General features: G+C 36.6%; 1 protein-coding gene across 2 annotated transcripts; it reads right to left on the minus strand.

Moving 5' to 3' along the window:
- Positions 1-1,440: 1,440 nt before the first annotated feature.
- On the minus strand, positions 1,441-23,948 carry Cfhr1-ps1 (complement factor H-related 1, pseudogene 1). Of its 2 annotated transcripts, XM_087581969.1 has the most exons (6): positions 23,797-23,948; positions 20,532-20,726; positions 19,462-19,638; positions 15,090-15,266; positions 5,636-5,818; positions 1,441-3,153 (listed from the first exon to the last, which is right to left on the minus strand). In XM_087581969.1, the coding sequence occupies exons 1-6, from the start codon at positions 23,921-23,923 to the stop codon at positions 2,957-2,959; spliced, it is 1,056 nt and encodes a 351-aa protein (XP_087438095.1). In that variant the 5' UTR covers positions 23,924-23,948; the 3' UTR covers positions 1,441-2,956. The 2 variants fall into 2 exon arrangements, with proteins under 2 accessions (XP_087438095.1, XP_087438096.1); XM_087581970.1 differs by lacking the exon at positions 20,532-20,726.
- Positions 23,949-27,923: the final 3,975 nt, after the last annotated feature.

A 27,923-nucleotide genomic window follows, 5' to 3' on the forward strand; every position in this document is an offset into this window, starting at 1 on the left:
AGAAATTTACCATGGCCTAATTTAGACAACATGACCAAAAGCACAGACCTTTCAGGAGTGAAACTGAGTCATTCATCCAGGAAGAGAGCCAAGATCTGCTGAGGTGCTTGCAGATGGTAGAGGAAAATACAAAATGAATACTAAAGGAATATAGTTATAAGTACCAGATGTGATAATTAAATAAGAATGACCCACATATACCACCTTTTAAATTTCCTGGCACATTAGGCGTGGTACTATTAGGAGATATGGCCTTTTTGAATAAGGTGTATTCTTGGTGGAAGAAGTGTGTCAATGTTGGGGCAGGTTTTGAAGACTATGCTCAAGCTGTGACTAGTGCTACGCAGTTTCCTTCTGCTGCCTGAAGATCAAGATGTAAAATATCTCACTTCCTGAAACATTGCTACCCTCAAGCTGCCATGATTCACATCATGATGATAATGGCAAAACCTCTGAAACAGGAAACCAGCCCCAAATAAAGGTTTACCTTTGTAAGAGTTCCTATGGCCATGGTGTCTCTTCACCACAATAGCACCCTATCAATGCCATCAGCTAAGACAGTGTAACCAGTTTGAGGAACAAATATTATGGTGAAATGGGTGCTTTGGTTGTATTTTGTTGAGAGTGCATTTGTGAACATATTTCTGTTTTCTTTCTATTTCTTCTATTTCCTAATCATATGCTCTAACATCAACTAAGGGGATAATGGTTTTCTTAAACTTTGAGATAATAAAATAATCAAAATAAGTGCTCTATTCTATTCTAAATTTATAATAAAGTTTCAATTGTATATATCAACAGTAAATATGTTTAAGTGTGTCTATAACCTGGTTATTGTTTTAATTTGGAAATTAATCATGAAATGAGGAGATATGATTGTGTGTGAAGTTCGTGATGGCTGATCTTGATTGTCAATTTGATTACCCCTTGAAAAAAGTAGAATCCAGAGATGGAGTGCATACCTATGAGAGTTATTCTACTTGATTTGAAATAGGAAAATCCTCTTTTCTAGTGTGGATCCTTGAGTTAGGAAATTAAACACCTTTGATCTGGAACTTGAGGCAGGAAGACAAATGGCTTTAGTCCAGAATTTGAGGAGGGAAGACACACATTTAATCTGGGGCACAGTTTCTGCTAAAAGCCTATATAAGGACATAAAAGAAGGGACTTTTGCTCTTTTGCTTTTTCTCTTCTTGCCCTCACCTTGCTAGCACATACAATTATTTCTCTGGAATTAGAGATTATGTCTTTGGGATTGCAGAGTACATTAAAAACCAACTGGGTCATGCAGCCTTACGAATTGAGCAACTACTGAATTCTTGGACTTTTTGTTCCTTTACACTCATTCTTAGATACCAGGAATGTATCTTGTATAAGATTCATTCCATATGTTCTGTTACTCTAGAAAAACCTGAATAATACACCAATGTACACTGAAAACAGGGTTGGATTAAATTTATTTTAAATACCTAACAGATTATTAATCACATTCAGTAACAGAGATTTTTGAAATGTTGACTTCTTACATTAGTTAAACAGGAACTATTGTGAATTACTCCTTCTCTTTCCCAGATTGTCTTATTATATAAACATATACATGTATATATGTATATAAACATATAATATGCCTATTATATATGTATATAAATGTGTATTTAATGTGTATGTAATATATATTTATACATGTGTATATGTATATGAACAAAAGGTTACATATATAAAATTAAACACTCAGTATTTGCTGAATAAATATCGGTTTTCTCTATCAAAATATTTATAAGAGATGTCCATACACTAAGAAACAATTTTAGGATAATGAATAGCAACCCTTAACAATATGAACTCTAAAGATAACTGTAGTTTTAATAAATTAAAGTGTATTTATTGTTATTTTACTTTTTTATTAATTTGGGTACAGAGTGTTCACGTGTATGTGGTAGTTTCAATGTCTATGGCCCCTATACTCAAGTCCTTGAATGCATATCCATAGGAAATGACAACATTAGGACATACAGCTTTGTTAAAGTAGGTGTGGTCTTGATGGATGAAGTATGTCACAGTGGAGGCAGATTTTGAAGGTTTCTATGCTCAAGCCATGCTCAGTGTGGCACATGGTCTTCTGCTGTTTATGGATCCAGATGTAGAATTCTCAGCATCTTTGCCAGCATGATGTCCGCCTAAAAATTTCCATACTTTCCACCATGATGATAATGGTCTACATATGTTAACTTGTAAACCAGTCCCAATTAAATGTTATTATTCATAAGTTTTATTGGTTAATATGTCTCTTATAAACAGTAAAACCCTGTCTAAGACAATACTCATTACCTGTTTATAAGTGATCCAAAATATTTATAGTTTAAATGTAAATATTATTACAGTAATAGAATCATATCCTTAGGAAATTATTTAATCCTTTTGTATAATTATTTGAATATTTTATCATTTCAATGTATGAAGTATTAGAAGTTCATATGCAAGAACTTTCTTACATTTCTTTATTGATACAAAAGTAGCTTAGAGTACTTAGCTATATGCATTTGTGATATTATATATGATAGTTTGGTTGTTATATGTTTGGGACATAATACTAATTTGAAGCCAGAGTCAGTATGTCTTCTACTAACTGTGAATCAGAACCTTACATTAAAAGGTATCCATGAAAATCTGAAAAGTTCTAAACAGAAACAGAAATTGAAGAATTTATTTTCTTGCTTGGACATAGTTTGTCCTTGGACATGTCATGTTTTGGATTAGAAGTTTTGAATTCAGTCTTCTTCCATTGTGGCAACAGCTGCTAAGATTAATCACCATATAACAAAAAAGTTTATATACTTACTAGAAGAAATGAGCTAAACAATATTTCAAATGCAAATTCAAACTGTATTAGTAATATGTATGTGCATTTCTAATCAAATGTTCATCCATAAGGTTTACTAATAATTGTATAGCAATTTTATACACAAGTGGGATAATTGATGTGACCCTCAATGCACTTTGTACGAAATGGAGGTGATCCTCTGAATTTTCCATATCCAGGTTTACACATGAATTCAATATTCTCCCCTGATTGGGAATAAGTCTTTGTATTTTCCCTCCATCTGAGAACTATATTATGTTTTGCCATAATATCTTCTGATATCACACATGCACCTGAAAGACAAATTACCAAAGTTCAAAATTAATATATAAACCTACAGAAATCACCCCCTTTCTATAGAAAAATTCCATTTTTCTGAGAATTAACTATAAATGCAATGTCATTATCAGTAACTTCAAAAATTAAATCAGCTATGAATTTATAAACAGAAGTGAAAACTTCAATCAAAAATATTAGTTAATTGGTAAAATAATCTGAAAAGACAGAAATAGAGAAAGCTTGTCTATTAATGGGTTGTAAGAATTAATATAGGTGTAGACATGTCCACATATCCTATGGCTAACAGCAGACTCTGTGAGCTGACACTGAAATACCAATAACAGTTTTCATCCTTATAGGGGTAAAATCTAAAACTTGAACGGAACTACAATAGAATGAATAGACAACTGTAACTAGGACAGAAAGGAAAAATCAGGACATACCATGATACTTTATTCCAGTATACACCAGGAACCCCACAGTAACCAGAACACTCTGAGGACTCCAATGAATGAGAAAAGTGATTTGAAAATGATCTATGCATCTACAGCTTACTGATCTTAATAAACTTTCCCAAAACTTATGTTAGGGAACTGATACCATATTCAATAAATGATATGAGGATAATTGATATCCATATGGAGATGATTGAAATTCAATATCAGTCTGTCATTCTGGGCAAAGTCAACTGAAATTTGGTCTAAGACATTGATGTAAGAACAAACCACTGAAAGTATCAGGAAGCACAACAGGGAAACATTTCATGGTTTTGACACTGCATGTTTGGCTGGGACTCCAAATCACAAGGCAAAAAGCAAACTTTGACCTATGGATTTGATCCCATTGTGGTACTTGTGCATATCACAGAGCATAGTCAATGCAATTAAGAAATTGGCAGCAAGTTTAATTGAAGTAAATGGTTGTCTATTCTTTGTTTCCAGGTATTTACATATCTTTTATAGGGATGTTCTATGTCATGAAAACATAAAGATGTGAAAGTATATTTATTTGCTTTTGTTTTGTTTTTTTATTTAATTTGATTTAATTGCTTTGGGTCTTGTTAGTCTGTTAGAAGTTACAACACCATTTTTAGCAAATTGTGAAAAGGCCTTGCACTACATCTGTCTCAAATTGTACTTAAATAATTGAGAAAGATTTCAGTTTGTTGATAACCTTTAGCTGAACTGTCATTAGTCTGCAGTAAAAAAAAACATTTTAAAAGAAAAAATAAGCCAATCAAAACTGGATAAATGAATAGATATTTCTAAAAGAAACACCTAAGGATTATTAGCTGTCATTTCTTTGCCAAAGCTTTAATAAGATATCTTCTCACTCAGTTAAATAGCACCCAAGAAAGGAGCCCTTAAAATTACAAGTGCTCATGAGTATGTGGTGAAAACTCACAAGCCATTGATGGAAATATGACTTTGTGAAGTTACTATAGATAACAATTGAGATTTCTTAAAAATTTAAAAATAGATTTTTTATACATTGTTCTTATATGTTTCTTCTGGTATGTACACAAAGGAGATAAAATCAAATTACTCAACCTGCATGTATATATTCATTCTAAACTGCTACAGGAAAACAACTAAGATGAAAAACCTCCATGGACTAATAGTAATTGGTGAATTTATAAAGACAACACGGTATATTTAAATGTAAAATATTGTTCAAACATTAAAGATATATTTTAATATTTTAGTTAGAAGAAAGGAGGACATTAAGTGAAATAAACCAAACACAGAAAGACAACTACTTTGTGTTCTATCTCACAAAGAGAAAAGAAAGACTATAATTTCTTTAAAATGCATGACAGTGATTAATAGATGTTAGGTTTCTTATCTATGGGGAAGGAGTTGTTGCATGGATTTAATAACTGCAAGGTGTATACAGGTTTGCTGATTTGTGAAATAATGGCCACCATAGACACACATATTGATTATACATTGAACAATGGTTATACTTGTGAACTATTATGTGCTAAGGTCTTGTTGGAGTTTGTGTAGACTTGTTAAACATATGTCAATTTCTTTCTGTTTCCTGCAAAGCCAGATATGGAATACTCAGCTACTTCTCCACAATCAAGTTTAATTCTGTGCCATCATGCTCAAAAACATGAAGATAATAGATTAAATCTCTAAAGTTGTAAGCAATCCCCACCAAATGATTTCTTTTAAAAGAGTTGCCATGGTCATAGTGCCTCATTACAACAATAGAACACTGACTCAGACAAAAGATATAAAATATCATGTTGGCACCCTGTTTTGTAGACATTAATACATGTTAGTGAAACCTTAATTTTAAAGAATAACATGCACAATTTTATTTGACAGGTTTTTAAGGATCTAACAATCTTGTTTTATCACATGCTGATGTTTGGCACTGAAGCACAGACAAAACAGCACTTGTTTCTGTGAATGTTCTATCATCAACAGAAAAGTATCTATAATATAAAACAGAATCTCTTATAATCTATGCAAATAAGGTACTTACGTAAGCAGGTCGGTGGGTTAGACCACTTTCCATTTCTGCATGTTATTATCTTATTTCCCTTAAGTAAAAAATAGTTCTGGCACTGATATTCAACTGATGATAATGGTGCATATACTGGTAATGACAAGGAGGTGATGTCTCCATTGTCAATAGGTGGAGGAGGCCCACATTTCCCTGTTGAGTCTAAGGAAACATCATTTGAGTAGTCAAGCGATCAAGTCAAAGTACAGGCTTATGCAGAGCCAAAAAGAATGAAGTATTAACACGTTAGTGATTTCTGGTTAAATAAATGATTACTTGAAGAAAGATTAGTAATATAAACTGAGAGTTACAAGTTCTTCTTTCCTTTTCACATTAAGCACTTAATTACAGCAAACATGTTTCAGAAAACCCTCAAGTACTAGTAAATATCTTAACAGTTTCTAAGCACACAGATGCCAATACAGATAGGCATTTTTTAAAGAAACTTGATAGTATGTAAACATATATACTCCCACTCTTTACCATTTCATATAAATACATTTGTAAACAAGACTTGAAAGCTTTTAATATTACAGAAGGCTAATGAGGCTTTCTGGGTATCTGACAGTGACTAAATTGGAAATTCTAGCAAAGAATTTCAGAACTCATCTATCAGCATAATATTGTCCCATGTTTTTCTTTAGACTATTGATTGCCCTTGTAAGGATACAGAAAAAATCTGAATTCGAAAGTATTGATTCTGTTCTGAAAGATCTCAAGAGGAACATCATGAATCTGAGACAAACTCAATCATTTTTTAGATAAAACTAACATATTAGTTAGATTTAAGCAAAATTAATGGTTTAGTGTGAGGGAAAATGAAAACAATTCTCCATAATACATGACTGTACATATTCAAGAGCTGAGTAAACTCAAATAGGACAAGTCCCATGTAGCTCCTGGGGATCCATCTACTGAATTGTTTAAAGAAAACATCTTGGACAAAAATCAGTAGGAAGTCATCATCGACCACACTGGACCAAGATCCCAAAGAAAGTGACTCCTATCCTCTCACCATGCAGACCATAGCAAGGAAAAAAATGAGTGTCAGCCTTAATTTCTACATCCTGTGGTGCTTACCTTTTGAATAAAGACATTAATGAGACATTATCAGATAAAAGAAGATAAAGGGGATTAATATCCAACAAAGAGTTCTTCCTAAAGAATAACCATTAGAATTCATTATATAAGTAAGAATAAAAATTAAGGGTAGGAAAATTTTAACTGTAAAATTGAGGGTATAGAATAGATAGTCTTTGTTTTCATCAAATTAAGTTTGTGTTTCAAGGGAAAACTAGCATATACAAATACTGTTAAAAATAATCATAGGAGGCAGAGGGAGGGAGGTACATGAATGGTCGAGGGGATGATGAGGGAAAAGAAGAAAGTCAAGATCAGATATGGTGGGAGACAGGACATAATCCTAGAGGGCCTTGAGAATGAATAGAAATATTTACCATGAATGGCTGGGGGACTTGAGAAACCCTAGAATATCTTAGAGAGCAAGGATATGACAGGAGTCTCTTAGGATCCAATGGAAATAAGCTTAGTCAGAATGTCCAACAGTGAAGAGATGGAATCTAAAGAGAACACCTGTAGGTAGACATGGCCCCAGGTGAGGGGTGGGGTCACCCAGTCCCCTTTAAAATGTTTGACCAAGAATTTGTCCTGTCTAAAGGAAGTGCAAGGAGAAAAATTGAGCAGAGCCTGAAGGAAAGCCCAGCCAGTGACCCTCTCAACTTGGAATCGATCCCATGAATGGGCACCAAACTTTCATACTATTACTGATGCCATGTTGTGCTTGTAGACATAAGCCTAGCATGGCTGTCCCCTGAGAGGCTCTACCAGCAGCAGACTGAAATATATGAAGATACTTACAGCCAACCAGTAAAATGAGTTCTGGCATTTCTGTGGATGAGTTAAACAAAGGATTGATGGAGCTGAAGGGGATTGTGATTCCACAGGAAGAACAGCAGTATCAAATAAACAGAACACCTCAGAGTTCCCAGAGTCTAAGCCACCAACAAAGCATTATACATGGACTGATCCATGGCCCCTGGTACATACATTGCAGAGAGCTGCCTTGTCTGACCTCAGTAGGAGAGGAACAGCCAAATCCTGTAGAAACTTAATGCACAAGGGAAGAGTTATGCTGGCAGGGGTGAGGTGTAGGTCAGGGATTACCCTCTCCAAAGCAAAGGAAAGGGTACAATGCAGAGCTTGGGAATGGGGAACTAGGGAGGGAGCCAACATTTGGAACTAAATAAATAAAATAATAAAAAGAAAAAGCTTGATGAGTAATGATGAAAAACAAATAAAGGAGATTTATTCAAAGGGGAGTACTAGGAAGTGGAGTAATTATATGAAACAAGGACTCTGAAAAAATAAAAATAAAAAAGAATGGCATTTAATATATGTAACAGAAAACTCTGAAAGAATCTTTTCAAAAACATAGAAATGGGAAAAATAATTGGTTTTGAAGGTAAGTTCAGTTTCTACTGACTCATTGGAAGAAAGGCCTTCAAACTGTGCAGTCTTCCAAGGAGAAGACAATCTGCTGATCTGTTGCCCTGCCTGTAGCAGGTCACTGATTAATGTTAGCATTAATCAGTGATTTTACATACACAAACACCTAGGGTGACTTTAATAACAGGGGTTTAGGAAACTATTAGAGATAACATAGTCAGATTGTGTATTCAAAAGCAATAAAAATGCATGCAACTATTAAATTATTGAGAACAAGTCCTGCAAAACATGAAGAAAAAAACAGAAATAAGGTTCAACCAGTTTGACTTCTCTTCTGAAGACATCACAGTCTGAAGGCCTCTCAGTTCTGCTGCATACAGGGCAATAAGTAAGGGATCCTCCCAAAAAAGAATGCTTTCCAGCCTGCACCTTCTGTAATAGCAGATCATCAGCTTCTCTGCTTCTCTGAAGACATCACAGTCTGAAGGCTTCCCAGGAATTTCGCTGCATACAGGATAACTGACCAGTTTAAAGGCCTCCTGTTGAGTTCTACTGCACACTGGGCAGCAGACCCCACGGTCTGATGGCCTCCAAAGATACCTGCTACAGGCAGGGCAACAGACCAGCAGGTTGTCTTCTCCTCAGAAGACTGCACAGTTTGAAGGCCTTTCAGGAGAGTTGTTACAGCCAGGACAACAGGTCACTAGAGTACATTCCCTTATGAAGACCTCACATTCTGAAGGCTTCACAAGAGGTCAGCTACAGCCAGGGACACAAGCCTACAGAGAACTGCAGGACCGAGGGTCACAAGAGGTAGGACCAAGACAGAGATAGCCATAACAGATGACACCAAAGATAACTGGTTTGCTAGAGGACAGCGCAAGACCATAAGAAACAGAAGCCAATATACTTTGGCATCAGCAGAAACCATTTCTCCCACCACAGCAAGCCCTGATTGTGCAAACACATTGGAAAAATCAGGAAGCTGACCTAAAATCTTATCTTATAAATATAATAGATTCCTTTAAGGAGGATATAAGTAAGTCATGGAAAGACAAACAGAAAAGCAGGTAATCAGGTAGAAGCCATTATAGAGGAAAAATATATCCGTTAAAGAAATACAGGGAAAAAAATCAAAGAGTTAAAGGTACTGAAGAGAATGGTCCAAGACTTAAAAGTGAAATAGAAACAACAAAGAAAACACAAAGAAGGCAGCATTTGAATTGGAAAACCTAGGAAAGAGGTCAGGAATCACAGATGAAAGCATTACCAAAAGAATACAAGAAATAAAATAGAGAATTTAAGGTGTAGAACATACTTAAGAAGATATTGACACGACTGACAAAATTCAAAACCTAAGAAAATTCCTAACACAAAACATCCAGGAAATCCAGGAACAATGAAAATACCAAATCTAAGAATAATAAAAATAGAGAAGCGCAAAGATTCCCAGAGCAAAGGACCTAAAAAATTCTTCAACAAAATCGCAGCAGAAAACTTCCCCAATATAAAAAAGAGATGGTCATAAATAGACAAGAAATGTATAGCACACCAAATAGATTGGAGGGGGAAAAAGTACTGTCATCACATAATAAACAAAACACTAAATGCACAGAACTAAGAAAGAATATTAAAAGCTGTGAGGGACAAAAGCAAAGTAACATACAAAGGCAGACAGATCAGAACTGCCGCAGACTTGTCAGAAAAGACACCAAAAGCCAGAAGAGCCTGGACAGAGATCACGCACACCCTAAGAGAAAATAAATGCCAGCCCAGGCTACAATACCCAGCAAAATTACCAATCAACATAGATGGAGAAACCAAAATAATTTAGAACAAAATCACATTCACACAATACCTAACTACTAATGAACCCTACAGAGGATTCTAGAAGTAAACTCCAAGATAAGGAGGGTACCTACAGAGAAGAAAAAGCAAGTTATTAAACCTCTAACAACAAAGAAAGTAGGAGAGAATCACATGCACATAATGCCACCTACAAAAACAAACATGACAGGAACTAACAATCACCTGATTTAATATCTCTCAATACCAATGGACTCAATTCCCCAATAAAAAGACCTAAGCTAACAGCCTGGATAAACAAACAGGATCCAGCATTTTGTTGCATAGAAGAAATATACCTCAATAAAAAATACAGAAAGTATCTCAGAGAGAAAGCCTGGGAAAGAATAAGTATTCCAAGCAAATAGTCCCAAGAAAAAGGCAGGGATTGCCATTATAGTATCCAATAAAGTAGATTTTAAATGCAAAAGTTATCAAGAGAGTTTGGGAAGGATACTTCATATTCAGGAAAGGAAAATCTACCAAGAAAAAGTGGCAATTATGAACATCTATGCCCTAAATGCATTAGCACCCACATTCAAAAACTAAACTTCATTAAAGATCAAAAGACACAATGAAACCCACACAAATTAACAGAGACACAGTGAAACTAATTGAGGTTATGAATCAAATGAATTTAACAGATATCTACAGAACACTTCTCTCTAGAACCAAAGCATATACTGTCTTCTCAGCACCTCATGTTATTTTCTCCCAAATTGATCATATAATCAGTCATAAAACAAGCCTCATCTGATATAAGACAATTGAAATAATCCCATGCATCCTAGCAGACCACTGCAGTCTAAGGGTGGTCTCCAATAACTGCAAAACATGGGAAAACCCACATACACATAGGAACTGAATAACTGTTTATACAATGATAACTTGGTCAGGGAAGAAAGAAAGAAAGAAAGAAAGAAAGAAAGAAAGAAAGAAAGAAAGAAAGAAAGAAAGGAAGAAAGAAAGAAAGAAAAAGAGAAATAAATAAATTAATTAAAATTCCTGAAATTCAATGAAAATAATTATACAACATACCCAAACATATGGGACACAATGAAAGCAGTGCAAAGGGGAAAATTCATAGAACTAACTGTTCTGGTTAAAAAACTATTATAGACATTCTATACTAGCAATTTAACAGCACACTAGACTGTTCTCGAACAGAATGAACCTAAAATACCCAAGAGAATTAGAGAGTAGGATAGTCAAACTCTGGGATAAAATCAGCCAAATAAAAACAAAGAGAACTATACAAAGTACCATCAAAACCAAAAGCAGGTTCTTTGAGAAAATCAACACGATAGATGAAGAAAAATTCTCAATTTCATATATAAGTTAAGAAAGCCAAGAAGGATCAAAAACAATTCTTTTTTTTTTTTGTTTTTTTTCACAGCTAGCCTCTAATTTTTTCTTTTATCTTTTTTTCTTTTTAAAAAATATTTATTAGATATATTTCTTAACTTACATTTCTTTTTTTTTCTTTTTCTCATTTCTTTTTTTTTTTTTTTATTAACTTGAGTATTTCTTATATACATTTCGAGTGTTATCCCCTTTCCCGGTTTCCGGGCAAACATCCCCCTCAAAAACAATTCTTAATAAAAGAACTTCTGAGGGAATCATCATCCCTGGCTTCAAGCTATACTATAGCAGAATAGTGATAAAATTACACAGTATTGATTGATACATAGACAGACATGTTGATCAATGGAATAGAAATTAAGACCCAGAAATAAAATTGCGCATTTATGAACACTTGATCTTTGACAAAGAAGCCAAAAATATACAATGGAAAAAAGAAAGGATCTTTGATAAATGGCTCTGGTCTAACTGGCAGTCTATACATTAAAAAAAAAAGGTTTTATATCTGTCACTTTGCACAAAGTTCAAGTCCAAGTAGATCAAGGACCTGAATCTGTAGTAGAAATTTGGCAAAGAACTTTGTACTCATTGGCCTTGGGTTCAAATTTCCTAAGCAGATCTCCAGTGGCTCAGCCTCTAAATAAATAATTGATAAATGGGACTTTATGAATCTGAAAAGCTTCTATGTGGCAAAGGAGACAATTATAGGCAATATCAGCAACCTACAGATTGGGAAACACTCTTCACTAACCCCACATGCAATAGAGGGCTAATATCCAAAATACATAAGGAACTCAAGAAGCTAACCACCAGGAAACCAAAAACCAATCAAAAATGGGATATAGAACTCAACAAAAAAATTAACAAGGAAGGAATCTCAAGTGGCCCAGAAGCACTTAAAGAATGTTCAAATTCCTTAGCTCAGGGTAATTCAAATCAAAGAGACCCAGAAATTCCACCTTTTGCTAATCAGAATGGCTAAAATCAAAACTCTGGGAGACAGCATATGTTTGTGAGGATGTGGGAAAAGAGGAACACCCCTTCATTGCTGGTGAGATTGAAAACAGGTACAACCACTCTGGAGATCAATCTAGAGGTTCCTCAGAGAATTGGGAATAGATAAACCTGAAACCCAGCTATATCACTCTGGAGCATATATCCAAAGGATTACCTACTATGCAACAGGTAGCATGCATTCCCCTATGTTCATAGCAGCCTTTATGTGTGATAACCAGAATTTCAAAATAATCCATCTGTCCTAAAACAGAATAATGGATAGAGCAAATGTAGTTCATTTACACAATGGAATCCTACTTAACTATTAAGTATAAAAAGTTTTGCAGGCAAATAGATAGAACTACAAAATATCATCCCGAGTGAAGTAACGCAGACCCAAAAAGACATGCATGGTATGTATTCACTAATACATGAATATTAGGCCAAAAAGTACAGAATACCCAGGATACAATCCTCAGACCTCAAGAAGGTTAACAAGCTAAAGGGCCCAAGTAGGATTCCTCAATCCCATTTGTCATGGAGATGAAAGCAATCATGTGAGAGGGTGGGAAAAGAGAAGGGTTGTACCTCAATTGGATGGGAAAGGAGAATAGGGGACCTTGATAAGTATTGGCAGCATGGGAAACAGGACTGAAGCCCCGTGGGCTAGTAGAAAGAATGGAAATAGGCAAACTTGGGAGGTAGGAGATGGGGGAAACCCTATAAAAAGTACCACAGACCTGGGTCATGGAAGATTCCCAGGTTCCAAAAAGCAGGACCTTAGAGGAAATGCCCTATAGTGGGAAGAGGGAACTGGTAGAGTCTACCTCCAGTAGGAAGGCAGGGTATAAAATGAAGGATGGGGTTGCCATCCCACACTCAAAAAACTCTAACTCAGAATTGTTTCTGTCTGAAAGAACTACAGGGAAAAAGACGGAGAAGAACACAAGGAAAAAGAGATCTGTTGACAGGCCCAAAGTGGGATCCAGTTCACTGGGAGGCTATAAGGCCTGACAGTATTTCTGAGGATATAGAACACTCACAAAAAGGGACCTCTCATGACTGGCTTCCAAAAGTCCCGACAAGAAGCTGAAAAATTCAGATGCAGATATTTGCACCCAATCAATAGAAAGAAGATGCTGACCTATTTGGTTGAATTAGGGAAATGCTTGAAGGAAGTTGAGGATTAGGGTAGCCCCATAGGAAGACGAGCTGTCTCAACTAACCTGGACCCCTGAGATCTCTCAGACACTGAGCCGCCAACCACGTAACATACACAAGCTGATATGAGACCCTCAACACATATACAGCACTAGACTGCCAGGTCTGGGTTCAGTCAGAGAAGAGGCACCTAACCTTCAAGAGACAGGAGGCTCCAGGCAGTTTAGAGATCTGGTGGTGGGGTACGGTTTAGGGGCTGTGGATATCCTCATAGATGAGGTAGGGCAGGGAAGAGATGTGGAAGAGTCAGAGGGTGGACAAAAAGGGGGGATACATTAGGAGTGTAAAAAAGGAGTAAATAAAATATAAAAAGAAATGAAAAATCATCTTGATTGAGAAACGAAGACTCAAAGGACATTCATGCTATGTACTCATTGGTAAGTGGCTATTAGCTCAAACATACAGAATACCCATGATATATCCCACATACCCTAAGAAGTTAAACAAGAATGAAGGTCCAAATGTGGATGCTTCAATCCAACTTAGAATATGAAACAAAATAATCATGGTAGGTACAGGGAGGAGGTTACCTGGGTGGGAGGGGAAGGGATGGGGGGGGGCTGCAGGCAGGATCAGATATGGGGCAAAACAGAAGAGAAGCCCAGCAGGCCAGGAAAATAAGTGGAAACATAAAGTTGCCAGGGACAGGGAATCTGGAGATAATGCTTAAAATCCCAGAGACCCAGAGTGGAGGAGACTCCCAGGTTTTAATGTGGGTGACTTTAAGCAAAATACTCAATGGTGGGAAGAGGAACTTGAAGAAACCACTTCCAATAATTCAATAGGACCCCCAGAGGAGGGATGTGACAACCAACTGAACTTCAAAAATTTTGACTCCAAATTGTTCCTGTCTGAAAGAAATTCAGGGACAAAAATGGAGCTGAGACTGAAGGAATTGTTGACCAGTTTCTGGCCCAATATGAGTTCTGTCCCATGGAGGTGGGGATGGTCACCAAAAAACCCTGATGCTATTACTGATGCTATGTTGTGCTTGCAGACAGCAGCCTAGCATGGCTTTCCTCTAATAAACTCTACCAGCAGTTGACTGATGTAGGTATTTTCAGCCTAACACTGGACAGTGGTCTGGGACCTCTATGGAAGAGTCAGGCAGGGGCTGTATTGAAGAAGCTGAAGGGAATGGAAACCTCAGGAAGACCAACAGTGTCAACAAACATGGACTGCTCACCACTCGCAGCTCACAGAGACTCTGCCACAAAACCAAAGAGCATACAGAGGCTACCTGAGGCTCCTGTCAGATACCTAGCAGAGGACTCCCTTTTCTGGCCTCAGAGGGATAGGATGCACCTAATCCTTTATAAAATTGATGCCCCAGGCAAGAGGGATGGGGAAGCACCATCTCAGAGGTGAACTAGTAGGGTATGGGGGAAAGAGTTCTTGGAGGGGGGACTGGGAGAGGACATCATTTGGTTTGTAAATAAATAAAATAATTTTAAAGTTTTAAAGATTGCTTCAGTTTACTTTCACTAATGTACAATAACTAAATTGCATTGTCAAATAAACATTAGGGGAAATGATGCCCTACCTTTGCATGTCGGTGGTTCTGTCCAAATCCCATTTTGACACATCACTTCCATATCCCCAAATAGTTCAAAAGGTTTATTACATTCATAACGTACTGTGTCACCAGATGGATATTTAGCCTTGTGCCTTGTTAGTATAACAGCATTTGGCACATGTGGTGGATTCACACAGGAATTATCTAAAGAGCAAAAAAGAAAAAAAATAGCATTACTTCCTTTTCCTCATCTTGAGTGTCCAGGTAGTGCATAAGATTCCAAATATATTTCTGACTTGAATGAACGTGAGGGAAAGGAGGTCTGGTGACAGACCCAAAGTGGGATCCAGCTCAAGGGGATGCTGTAAGGCCTGACAGTATTATTGAGGATATAGAGCACTCACAAAAAGGTACCTATCATGACTGCCCTCCAAAAGACCAGACTAGAAGCTGAAAAATCAGCCAACCAATGGACAGAAGCTGCTGACCCAGTGTCTGTTGAATTACAGAAGAGCTTGAAAGAAGCTGAGGCGAACCCATAGGAAGACCAGAAGTCTCAACTAACCTCAATCCCCGAGATCTCTGTGACAATGGCAAACCAACCAGACAGCATACACCAGCTGATATGAGACCCTCAACACATATACAGCAGACGACTGCCATATTTGGGTTCATTCAGAGAAGATGCACCTAACCTTCAAGAGACTGGAGACCACATGTAGTTTAGAGGTTTGAGGGGGGTGGGGTGAAGTGGGGTGGAGACATCCTCATGGAAATAGGGGGATAAGGAGTAGATATGGGATTTGGAGGAAACCTTTCTGCCTGTTTAACTGCAAATCCAAATTATGGCTTTTGGTTACATTAAACAAGATACAATTTTTTTCTTGAAAGTGTCAAGTCAGACACCAATTTATATTCTTTATTTTCTAAAACCAAAGCCCACTACCTATTTCTCACTCATATTTACATGTTGTAATGATCTAAACATTTTTGTTCTCTATACCTTCCCATTAGAAAATAAAAATTAGATTTAGGATATTCTCATGAACTGTGCTGAGGATGTTTACCACAGCCACAGCTATAGAGCACTGATATTTTTAAATGGCAAAGAAAACTGTGAAAATGCCTCATGTATAACACTGAGTTAAAGAAACCTTGCTAGTTTCTTTCACCATTAACTTTCATTCTATTATTTTTTCTTTGTTTTTATCCAATCCTCTTTTCCAAGAAAGAAAGTGGAATTACAGGACAAATGGTCTCTTTGGGTAGGTGAGAACAACTTCACATAGATATCTATATGTTATCAAGATATTTTATTATTAAATAGGTTTCATGTATTTTATCAACTTTATATGTTATACAATCCTAAACAAATACAAATAATTGTTAAAATATGTGTTTCACTTATAGCATCTGTTTAAGATATCGATTTATTTAGTAAAACAACCAGGTTCACCAGGCTAACAATCCAATCAGGCAGTTGAGGCAAAATATCGTATAAGTCAGAAGTGATGAAGAACACCAGAAAAGGGACTTCTAAGCACAGCAGGCACACATGAACTCAGACTCTCTGACAGCATGCACAGAGCATGCATGAACTAAGCTAGATGTTGTCCATGACCTGAAGGAGAACTCAAGCCCAGAAGCTATCTTGAAGTGATTTTAGCTCACAATGGATAGTTCTTTTTCCATGTTTGTTTATTTGGGTATACAAGTCATGCTGAATGCCATGTACCATGCGGAGTAGTAAGTGGTTAACAGAAAACAAACTAAATGAGAATCTTGCCACATTTGAAGGCAGAAGTGAGGATACCTCAATCCCACTTGGAAGGGAGAAGAAAGCAATCACAGGAGGAGGGAGGGAGGGAGGAACCTGGTTAGGAAAGCAGACAGGAGTGGGATAGGGGAACATGGTCGGCTATTGGCTTAGGGGAAGAGGACTGAAGTTCTGAGGGGCAGCAGAAAGAATGGAAGCAGGCAACTTCAGGAATGTACCAGAAACCTGAGAGGTGAGAGACTCTCAGGACTCAAAGGAAAGGGACTTTAGATGAAATGCACTACAGTGGAGAGGGGGAAGTTGTAGAGTCTACCTCCTGTAGAGGTACAGGACATAGAGTGAGGGATGGAGTTGCCATTCCACAGTCAAAAACTCTGACCCATATCTATTCCTGTTTGAAAGAACTGCAGAACAAAAATGGAGAGAAGGCTGTGGGAAAGGAGGTCCAGCAACAGGCTCAAGAGGAGGCCCCAAGGCCTGATGCTATTACTCAGGCTATCCTATGCTCACATAAAGGGGCCTGCCATGACAGACTGCTCTCCTAAAGACACAACAAGCAGCTGAGTCAGATGCAGATATTTACACCCAAGTAATTGAGAGAAGCTTCTGACACCTGTAGTTGTATTAGGAAAATGCCAGAAAAAGATAAGGAGGAGGGCAACCCTGTAGAAGGACCAGCAGTCTCAAGTAACTTGGACCCCAAGATCATTTAGACACTGGGCCACCAACCAGCCAGCATACATCAGTTGTTATGAAGCCCCCAACACATTTACATCAGAAGACTTCCAGGTTTGGACTCAGAGAAAATGCACCTAATCCTCAAAAGACTAGAGGCCACAGGGGTGGGGAGGTTTGGTGGGGTAGTAGTTGGGGAGGTGGAAACATCTTCATGGAGAAAGCGAGTGGGGGAGGAGGTATGTAATGTGGGTCAATCAGATGCTGGAATGGGACTGGGATAAAATATAGACTGTAAAAAAGTTTAAATAAAAAGTGATATTAAAAACCAAACAGGGGTTGGGGATTTAGCTCAGTGGTAGAGCGCTTGCCTAGGAAGCGCAAGGCCCTGGGTTCGGTCCCCAGCTCCGAAAAAAAGAAGCAAAAAAAAAAAAAAAAAACCAAACAAAAAGTAAAAGGTAGTTTAAAGAGGTATTATCACCAGAATACCTTTAATAGCTATAGTATCATAGATTTAAAGGTGACAGAATATTTAGAGATGTTTAGTTATATGTAACAATTCCAAAAAAATTAAAGATTATTCACACACCATATTTGTATCTAATAATATAGTAAACATCAAAATTTACAGAAGACCAAATAGAGACTTTCAGTAGTAGTAGTCTCACTCTCAAATCAAAAATTATCAAAGAAAAGATCAAAAGAATCTTTGTAGGATGAAGATAACTGAAGCAGTGCCAGAACTGTGAGCTACAACATGAGCTAAAGTGAGAGTGGTTTTCTAGGGGAGGACAATCTGTACCACAATAGACAGCATGAAGCAGACAGTCTCAATGGACCCCACTGACAAGGTTGTCAGTTACTTCATCACAAAGGGGGCGGGGGGGGCTGTCTCAGAGCTCATGTGGAATAAATTCCTAAAACATGCATTAGAGCTTTGATCCAGAGAAGACGTCTATGACACAGTTGATGACAGTAAATTGGAAAATTTAGAAGAAACAAATCCTAAACACCTGTGATCTACTACATTGAAACATGGTGCAAAGGATTACGAATGGACTTAGGGAGCATTAACTCTAACAAGGAGAAGACTGGGATAAAATCGAGTGAGTATTTAATCCTGCTAAACATGTAGAGCAAGTTTAATGTTTCTTCTCACACTTCCCAAAATTTGGAGAGGGAAGTTAGAGTCTGCTATTTATAATGACCCATTAGTGCCGATTTCTGAATATAGTCTATATTTTTGTTTGAATTGGAGGAAACTTTTCTTGATAAATGAAATTCAAGGAACAGCATTATTTTGCACAACTCAGCACTATTTGAAGACTTTATTATTAGGAAGAGTTACTTCAATTTATTTACTGCTACAAATGATATTCCTGCATTCAGGATGTTCAGAAAAATTGATTTTCATTGAGTTCAAAGACATGTTGTATGATATAGTGAGTTTTAGTTCAGCCTGCACTAGAACAAAGATCCTATCTTAAGTATAAGATTATCTTCAAAATTGTTTTCATTACCATTGCAAGGTCATATAGAAACTTTAATAGCAAAGAATATGTTTAATCAGTGACCAGAAAGTAGCATTCATTGTCTGACTTCCAATGCTGCTGCTAATTCCAGACAACCCTTGCCAGTATAGTGATCAGTTGAAGAAATAACAATTTCATTGGCCTTTCCTCAACTTCTTTTGAGATCAAAAATATGCAAATTTTAGTTCAAATTTATAATTAAGTTTACTTTTTACTCTTTAACCATTTCTTGTATTCCTCTAAATATGGTTGTAGAAATAGGAAATGGTGAGAAATAAGACATGCTGTAACCTAAATCCAAGTGCTTAATGGTAAAAGTCAGTAGAAAGAACTTTATTTAACCCATAACAGTAAATTTGATTTTAAGTATCGTGGATTATGGAAGGATCTGAAAGGACAGTGTTTGTGTACTTACTGGGGGAAATGCATTTGGGAGGATTGGACCAGCCCTGTTCAGCACAGGTGATGGTGCTCTGATTATTCTGAAGGCTGTAGCCTTGATTGCAAACAATTTGTACAATATCACCTTCTTTGCGTGTTTGACCCGAAGATGTAGAATGACCGTTTTCCACAGAAGGAAAGAAGCATAGCCCTAAGAGAGAGAAAAAATATCAATTCCAAATATGAAGGATGTTAATTGAAAGGTAGGTTGCACTTTAGAATATTGTTAAAAGAATGACACAGTAACGCAAACTATACAAATGAATCTACTGAGGCTTGTGAATCCTAGCTGGTCCAGATAGAGAGGTTCCCCAAGGATACTATACCTCCACATCCCTAGTGCTGAGACTGTAGATGGCCACTGTGCATTTCATGTGGGTTCTGTATGACTCAATTCTGGTATTCCCGTTTATAGGTCAAGCATCTCATCTACCAATCCATCTCCATATTCATGGTGCTTTGAAATGTTCTTTGAATAAATTATTTTCACTGATAAATTTCTCTGTATAGAATAGTTATGATATACAGGTTTCCTGATTCTTTCTTCAACAAATAATGACTTTATTAATCTGCCCTTCACTGATCTATATTGTTTCCCTTCATTTTTTTAAAATATATCCTTCATCACGGGGTTTGCATGCATTCACTTAAGGATCTATGTATTATAGATAACAAGTCTTAGGGTGAAGTAAGTTTTGGAAAATAGACTAGTAAAATGTCTTGCTAGACATTATGAGAAAAATAATTCAAATAAAGTGTATAGTTACGTGTTTATTTTTCCATAAAAGAGTGGCCATATTGGTTTTAAGAGCTCTTAGTAGTTAAATATATTCATCATCAGCTTCCAATTCATACTTTTCTTTGTAGACGTTGACAATATGTTCTTCATTGGATTTTTTCTGAGGACAAAAATACTCTTAAAAGAAAGGATTTATCTGCCCCTTCTCCAGCCTAATTCTGGGATTTTCCAGATCCCACTTTCCCTTCCTACATGTTCTTGTTTTCATGGACTCAGTGTTCATCTAAGGATGGGTGTTTACTCACTTAGACACTTTGGAACTGGTGACCATCCTGCTTCTGTGCAAATTATGGGATTCCAGAAGGAACTTGAAGGAGACACAAAATTATATTCACAGGAGTAGTATAAAATCTTCCCACCAGGAACCAGTGAAATTGGCTCATATTTCTTTTCATCATATACTATTCCATGTCTTATTTTTGGAAAATCACAATGGATCCCTTGGAAAAAATAAAAAAGGTAAGTAATAGCCTATAATTATTGAGTATACACTTATTTGCACATTTTTGTGTTTTCTAATAATATTGCTCCTATCCACCAACAACATTCCGACTTCATTCAAAATATTTTACACCAATCACCTATTACTGAGTTTACTCAGTGATGCCATTGACCAGAAATGTTTAGCACCCTTGTCAGGCTTCCTTTACTCAACTACCCACTACGAAATGGAAAATGATTTTTTTCCTATAGATTCTGATGTGAACTTACAAATATCTTTACTATAGGACACACACACACACACACACACACACACACACACACACACACACACACACACATGTTCTATGTCCAGAATACCCTGAAGAAATAGGTGAGGGAAACTGTTTTTTAGTGACAGCCATGTAGAGTTCCAAAAGGCAAAGACATGTCCCATTGGGTGAGAATTACACGTAAAAAGCAAAAGTAACACAAATGGAGCATCTTCAAATATCCTGCAGAAACCGAGAAAGTGTGTCTAAGGCAGCCAACTGGAGAACCCCATCCAGATTCCCAGGAAGAGCAGAGAAAACAACTGAGAAATCAGCTATGGCTAAGTTATCTTTGAAGGAAAATTAACTGGACACTTCAGCTTATGATTTCAACCTTTTTTGTCAGTTTCTGTTGGATATTGTGAGAACTGATCATGTGATATCTGTTGCTGACTGTTCTATTACTTAAATGTGTCATCTAAAAAGACTCTCAGAGGTGAAGTCAAGATGCCTGCTATAAATTAGCAGCCCTAGAGGATTATTGCTGGACATCATTTTGTGAAAAATAATGTTTTGTGCGCTCTCTCTCTCTCTCTCTCTCAATCTACTTCTCTGTGTCTGTTTGTCTGCATGCCACCCTGTCTGCTGATCTCTCATCTATTCATAAATTTCTTAACTGCTACTTATTTTTAACTCTGACTTGCTTCATTCTTAGTAAACTAAGTCAAAATTACATGTTTGAATATCGTAGGTCATTTTCCAGACTGTACAGAATACCAAACTCTCAGTATTTAAAAATGAAATTGTGTGACATAGTTAACTGTATTTAGGAACACACACACACACACACACACACACACACACACACACACAATGCTTTGTAGAGACAAAAGGGAAGGGTAAATTTTAATACACTACAAACTCAAAAAATTTTAAGTTAAAACAGTAAATAAATATTTTCTGTCATTTGGCAGGATAAAATTCTTCTCTCATTCTGTAACTATTATTTCTCACAGTGAGATGTGGTAATCAAAAAAACATGTTTTAATCTCTGAAATAATATTGTAAAATTTCGTAGGATGCATTTCAAAACAAAAATGATGACTTGTTCTTAATTTATTCTCTTAAGTGAAAAATGAATCACTCTTTAAATAACCGTTAATTTTATGTGACGATTAGCCAAAATATATATCACAAAATAAAGTCTTTCTGAAACTAGACTCAAGTACAGTGACTAAATTCCAGAATCCCACCCTTTGTTTAAAGCGTCATTTGAGATTGCATGGAAGTGATATCAAAAATAACAGTGTTCCAGATTAAAACAGAGTCTGAAGGAACATCCATTCAGAGCCTGCCCCACATGTGGCCCATACATATACAGCCACCCAATTAGACAAGATGGATGAAGCAAAGAAGTGCAGACCGACAGGAGCCGGATGTAGATCGCTCCTGAGAGACACAGCCAGAATACAGCAAATACAGAGGCGAATGCCAGCAGCAAACCACTGAACTGAGAATAGAACCCCTGTTGAAGGAATCAGAGAAAGAACTGGAAGAGCTTGAAGGGGCTCGAGACCCCATATGTACAACAATGCCAAGCAACCAGAGCTTCCAGGGACTAAGCCACTACCTAAAGACTATACATGGACTGACCCTGGACTCTGACCTCATAGGTAGCAATGAATATCCTAGTAAGAGCACCAGTGGAAGGGGAAGCCCTGGGTCCTGCTAAGACTGAACCCCCAGTGAACTAGACTGTTGGGGGGAGGGTGGCAATGGGGGGAGGGTTGGGAGGGGAACACCCATAAGGAAGGGGAGGAGGGAGGGGGATGTTTGCCCGGAAACCAAAGAATTATTATTAAGTATTAAATAAATTAAAAAAAATAACAGTGTTCCTCATGTAATCTTTTTTTATGATTTTTTTCATCTTTATTAACTTGGGTATTTCTTATTTACATTTCGATTGCTATTACCTTTCCCGGTTTCCTCATGTAATCTTACGTAAGACATTTCCAGTTGATAAAAGGTGAATTTGGTTGAAAAGGAAAGACACATTTTGATGATGACAGAGTTAAAAGGCATCTAATCTGTGAAAAGGAAATCAACTTCACACAGATTCAGGAGACTTTAGGGTCCTTATGGAGCTTGGCTTTGTCAGCGGCTCTGTTTATTTATAGCGCCATTATCTTTGAAAATAAATCCTGTAACACTCATTATCTATGCATTTTAAAATATTACTGTTTGTGTTGTCTAAACTGCATTGGAAGTTTAGAAAACAGGAACAAAACCTTTTTATTCAATTTTTCCTTTTAATTGCCTACAGGAAACTATATTCATAAGTACACTGGTGTTTACACTTCAAAGTGTTTCTTATTTTTCACTTAAAATACTTTTTAGTTTATTTTTCATTTTAACTGGATATTTTCTATTTACATTTAAAATGTTATTCCATTTCCTAGTTTCCCATCCATAAGCCCACTATCCTATCCCCCTCTCCTCTTATCTATAAGAGTGTTCCATATCCCCAACCACACACACACCTTTCTGTCTTCCTACTCTGACATTCCCCAACACTGGGGGAGGGGATTGAGGGGGTTAACAGCTTTTGCAGGATCAAGGGCTTCTCCTCACATTGGTGCCCAACAAGGCCATTCTCTGCTACATATGCAACTGGAGCCATGGGTCTGTCCATGTGTACCCTTTGGGTAGTAGTTTAATCCCTGGGAGCTCTGGTTGGTTGGTATTAAAAATAAAATAAATTAAAAATATGCTAATATACAAAACAGGATGTGGATGTTTCCCATCTCTTTATGCTTACCTTCCCCTTTGGCAAAAGAGAACCATGAAGTTAGGAGGACATTGGCTAAGAACAACAGGATACAGAACCTCATCTTCTGAAGCCGAGGGCACTCCAGCCGCGGTGCTGCTTCTGGGAACCTGGTCATTAACAGTGCATGACATGAAGTTTCAGTGTATAACTGGCAGCCAGTTTGGTAAATATCAAAGGTCACAAGGGAGGGGCTAAACAAATAAACAACATCCAATGGGCATTTTACATTAACATTCAACACTCACATTAACCATTTATTTAGCAATATACTAGCATTTATTTATTTATTTATTTATTTATTATTTTTGGTGTGAGTATCCTAGACAATCAAACTGAACTATTCAGAAAAGAAGATGAAAGATAGCACTTCCTTATAGGTATGCTAGTTGGTTTGGGCTGTTGTTTGATTTTCTTCTTTGAATCCTTATATGACAACTGCTGGTATGATGAATGCTGGTCCTTAGGTAGGAGACTTTCAGAACAGTTCCAGCTCAGGGTGCATCAGGTCCTGTGATGAAGTACATTGTGCCTTCTGCAATATGTGTTTATCTTCCACCAAATGCAATGCAAGTAAGTAGTCTCTTAGGTTCTATAAGACAACCCTGACCAACAACTTACAAGAGTATTTCTCTTGTCTAGTATTACTGTATTTATTAGGTGATCATTGGTATTTGGAGGGAACATTATCAACCTAGAAGAGAAAATTTTATCTAATATTATATTTACATAATAATATCCATACAAATAATTTCTATTTGTATGATATCTGTGTACATAGAATTACTCAAATGATAGTTCATTCTGAATGTGGAGAGTTAATAGTATGATTTGTTATGATTTTCTCATACATCCTTATTGTTATTTTACCTTCTCCCTCGTGAACTTATTTCTTTCAGCTCTCCCTAATTAGGGCCATCTTACTTTCCCCTTTCCCCTGTCAGATTGTTTGTATCCTGCCTTTCACCTTTCCATTGCTCACCCACCAAATTACTATGGCAAAAGTCTGTCTTTACTTTCCCTATTTCTGTAGTTACTCCAGGATGTGGACATATGTGTGAAGATTTAGAGGTAGGAATCTTCGGTGTAAGCAAAAATGTTTGAAAGTTATAAACTCAAAACATTACCCAATTTTGTGGTGAAATTTTTGTTTTTTGTTGGTAAATGATTTAAACCCATTGTACATTCTATACATTATCCCCCCCATCCTATGTCCAGCTAGAAAACATTTTCTCCTGATCCATAGGTTAACTGTGATCTTTGCGGATTGTTTCCTCCTCTGTATTGAAAAAAACACTCAATTTAATGCAATGTTTTTATTGATTATCAACATTATTTCCTTAACCATTGGAATCCTACCAGAAAGCAATGGGTTACAATTATGTCTTTGATATATTTGCATTTTTTCAGCAGTATGAAAGCTTCAGTCCTATGATAAGGCATTTGATGATATTTTCCATAGCATGAGAGTTAAGTTTGAAAATTCTGTATAGATATCAAGTTGTCCCAGCACTAATTATTATATATTTTTTCCTTAAAATGAAGTTTTTATCTCTTTCATAAAAAAAAAATCAGCTGGTTATAGTTTCATGGGCTAATTTATATCCCATTTGTTCTATTGGGCTTGACATCTACTTCTGTACAAGTTTCATGCTTTGAAATATCACATGTAATCAGGTTTGCGAGACCTGCATCTTTGCTCTAATTTCCTAGGATTTTTTTGGCTATTTGTGTTTCCATGTAAACATTATTTTTTAAAATCTAGTTCATCAAACATAACGGGCTAGGGCCTGTTTATTCTCGAGGTGTGTGTGTGTGTGTGTGTGTGTGTGTGTGTGTGTGTGTGTGTGTAATGAGCTATAGAAATCAACTTGTATTGCTTCTCCAGTTCTAGGATTAGTTACCCATGCTGTCAGATCCCACCATACAGAACCTGAGGATGCAAACTCTGGTTCTCTTGCTTGTGCGGCATACACCTTATTAAGTCATCTTGCATAATACTGCTTCTCAGGTAATTTTGATTTCTGTGGTGCATGAAATTGCTTCCTGTATATATCTCAGGAAATCATTCTTACTGTGTTAAAGTATTGGATATTTGGGTGTTGATTCTGTACTCTGATATTGTACCATAATTATTTATCAAATATTGCAATCTTCTGAAGAAGTCATCAGGGCCTTTCATGGATAACATCATAATATATGCAATTTCAGTTAATTTGCTGTAAGCTTCTCTTTAATTTATACTTTTTCTTATTGTTGTGTGAAATATTTCAAGTACTATATTGTTCAGGAGTGGTAAAAGTGGACAACCTTGTCTTATTTTCCATATCAGAAAAACCATTAATTTTTTCCCATTCAGTATAATGTTGGATATTTCCCCCTCTGGTTCTTAGACTCTTTCTACTTCTGCTTCTGCATAGCTCCCAGAGACCTGAGTGGAGGCTTTGATGCAGACATCCTGTTTAGAACTGCATGTTCCAGTATCCCTTATACCCAGCACATTTTCCTGCTGAACAATATCCGGTTTAGTTCCCATCTAATACAAGAGGATGGTCTCTAATTTTAAGTGGGCAAGGCACTTATCTCTGGGTGTAGCAGAATGTCCTTAGGGAAGTAACATTGGTGTTTAAGGAGAGAAGTGGTTTGGGGCTCCCACTACTAACCAAAATGCTATGGACATTGTTTGAAGAATGAAAGAAATTGGTTTGCTTCAGTACAGTTGCACAGGGCATGTGAACCAGACTTAAAGGTAGGTGCCATTGCCCAGCAGGAGAATGAAAACACAAACAAAGTCAATGGTATATTTATAGACTTTTTGTTTCATATTTCCTTGAGTGTTTCTTTTGTCTTATTGATGTTTTGACTTTATGTGATTGGCAATGTGTTTTTATTGTTTGAATTCTGTGTATGCTTTTTGCATTTTTTATTTATTAGTTTGTTTGATTGATTTAATCCTTTGTCCATTTGTTTTCTAAAAAGAATGCTAAAGCCCCTCATGGATTCAGTGTATGTGAAGCCTATGAGACAAGAAAGTTTAGAAAAGCATGACCCAGATAAAATGTATTATTTTTTTTCAATGAAGGAAATAGAAAGCTTAAACACTTGGGTTCCCATGAAGTTAAGTCTGGAGGTATGAGAGAAAAAGTAATGCATGTGACCAGTAGGTTAAAAAGTTTCTCAGAAAGCATAGGATATCAGATGACAAGGGGAGAGAGATCAGAGTGCTCCTTGTTAATGTACTAGGGAGTCAGATGCTGGTCATTGTACAGCCAGGCTTTGGGGTTCCAGCATTTTGAAAAGCTTCTCACAGTGAATGCACATGGCTATAATGGCTAAGGATGCAGATGCTGATGTTTACATGGCATGGATATGGAGTTGTGAGTAGGCTGAAATGAAAACCCAATTATTGTTTAAAGATGAGTTTCCTTGTATAGCATAGGATCTATCTTTTAGAATATTTTTCAATGACTCTGAAAATGACGTGCACCATGCTCTTTTTAGTTAGCATGCTCTGCATATATCTGACAGACTCAAGGGTTTTTTTTTTTTTTTGGTTCTTTTTTTTTGGAGCTGGGGACCGAACCCAGGGCCTTGCGCTTCCTAGGTAAGCGCTCTACCACTGAGCTAAATCCCCAGCCCCCAGACTCAAGTTTTATACTCAGCAATAGTGTAAATTTTGTCAGATTAGTTTTAAATTTTTGTGAAATAATATTATTTTGAAGAAGAAGACAATATGTGTAATATATTCTACTATCATCGTACAGTGTTTCTGTCTGTCTAATTAATACAAATTTAAATAGTGCTGTGCAAGACTCTAATAGTTAAGGCCCACAAGTGTATTCTTCCTTTGGATTTGGGTGTATACAAATAAATATATTTTTATAAGTTAGTTATACATATACCTACTTGTCAGCTATATTTTATGAACTTATCTCATAATTACAAATTTATTTGTGGTTTCCTCTTTTTACTTTTAAGTTCTATTTTTCTGATGTTAGTATCCTTAGTGATATCCTTGCTTCCCAATCCATGAATAGTTTCTTTTCATTTCTCTGTTATAGTCCTAATAGAAATTCTCCTTAACATTTGTATGTTGCTTCTATATCACCTCTGTGATG

Source organism: Rattus norvegicus, chromosome 13 (assembly GCF_021556685.1).
Source record: "Rattus norvegicus strain SHRSP/BbbUtx chromosome 13, alternate assembly SHRSP_T2T, whole genome shotgun sequence".
NCBI classification, from domain to species: Eukaryota; Metazoa; Chordata; class Mammalia; order Rodentia; family Muridae; genus Rattus; species Rattus norvegicus.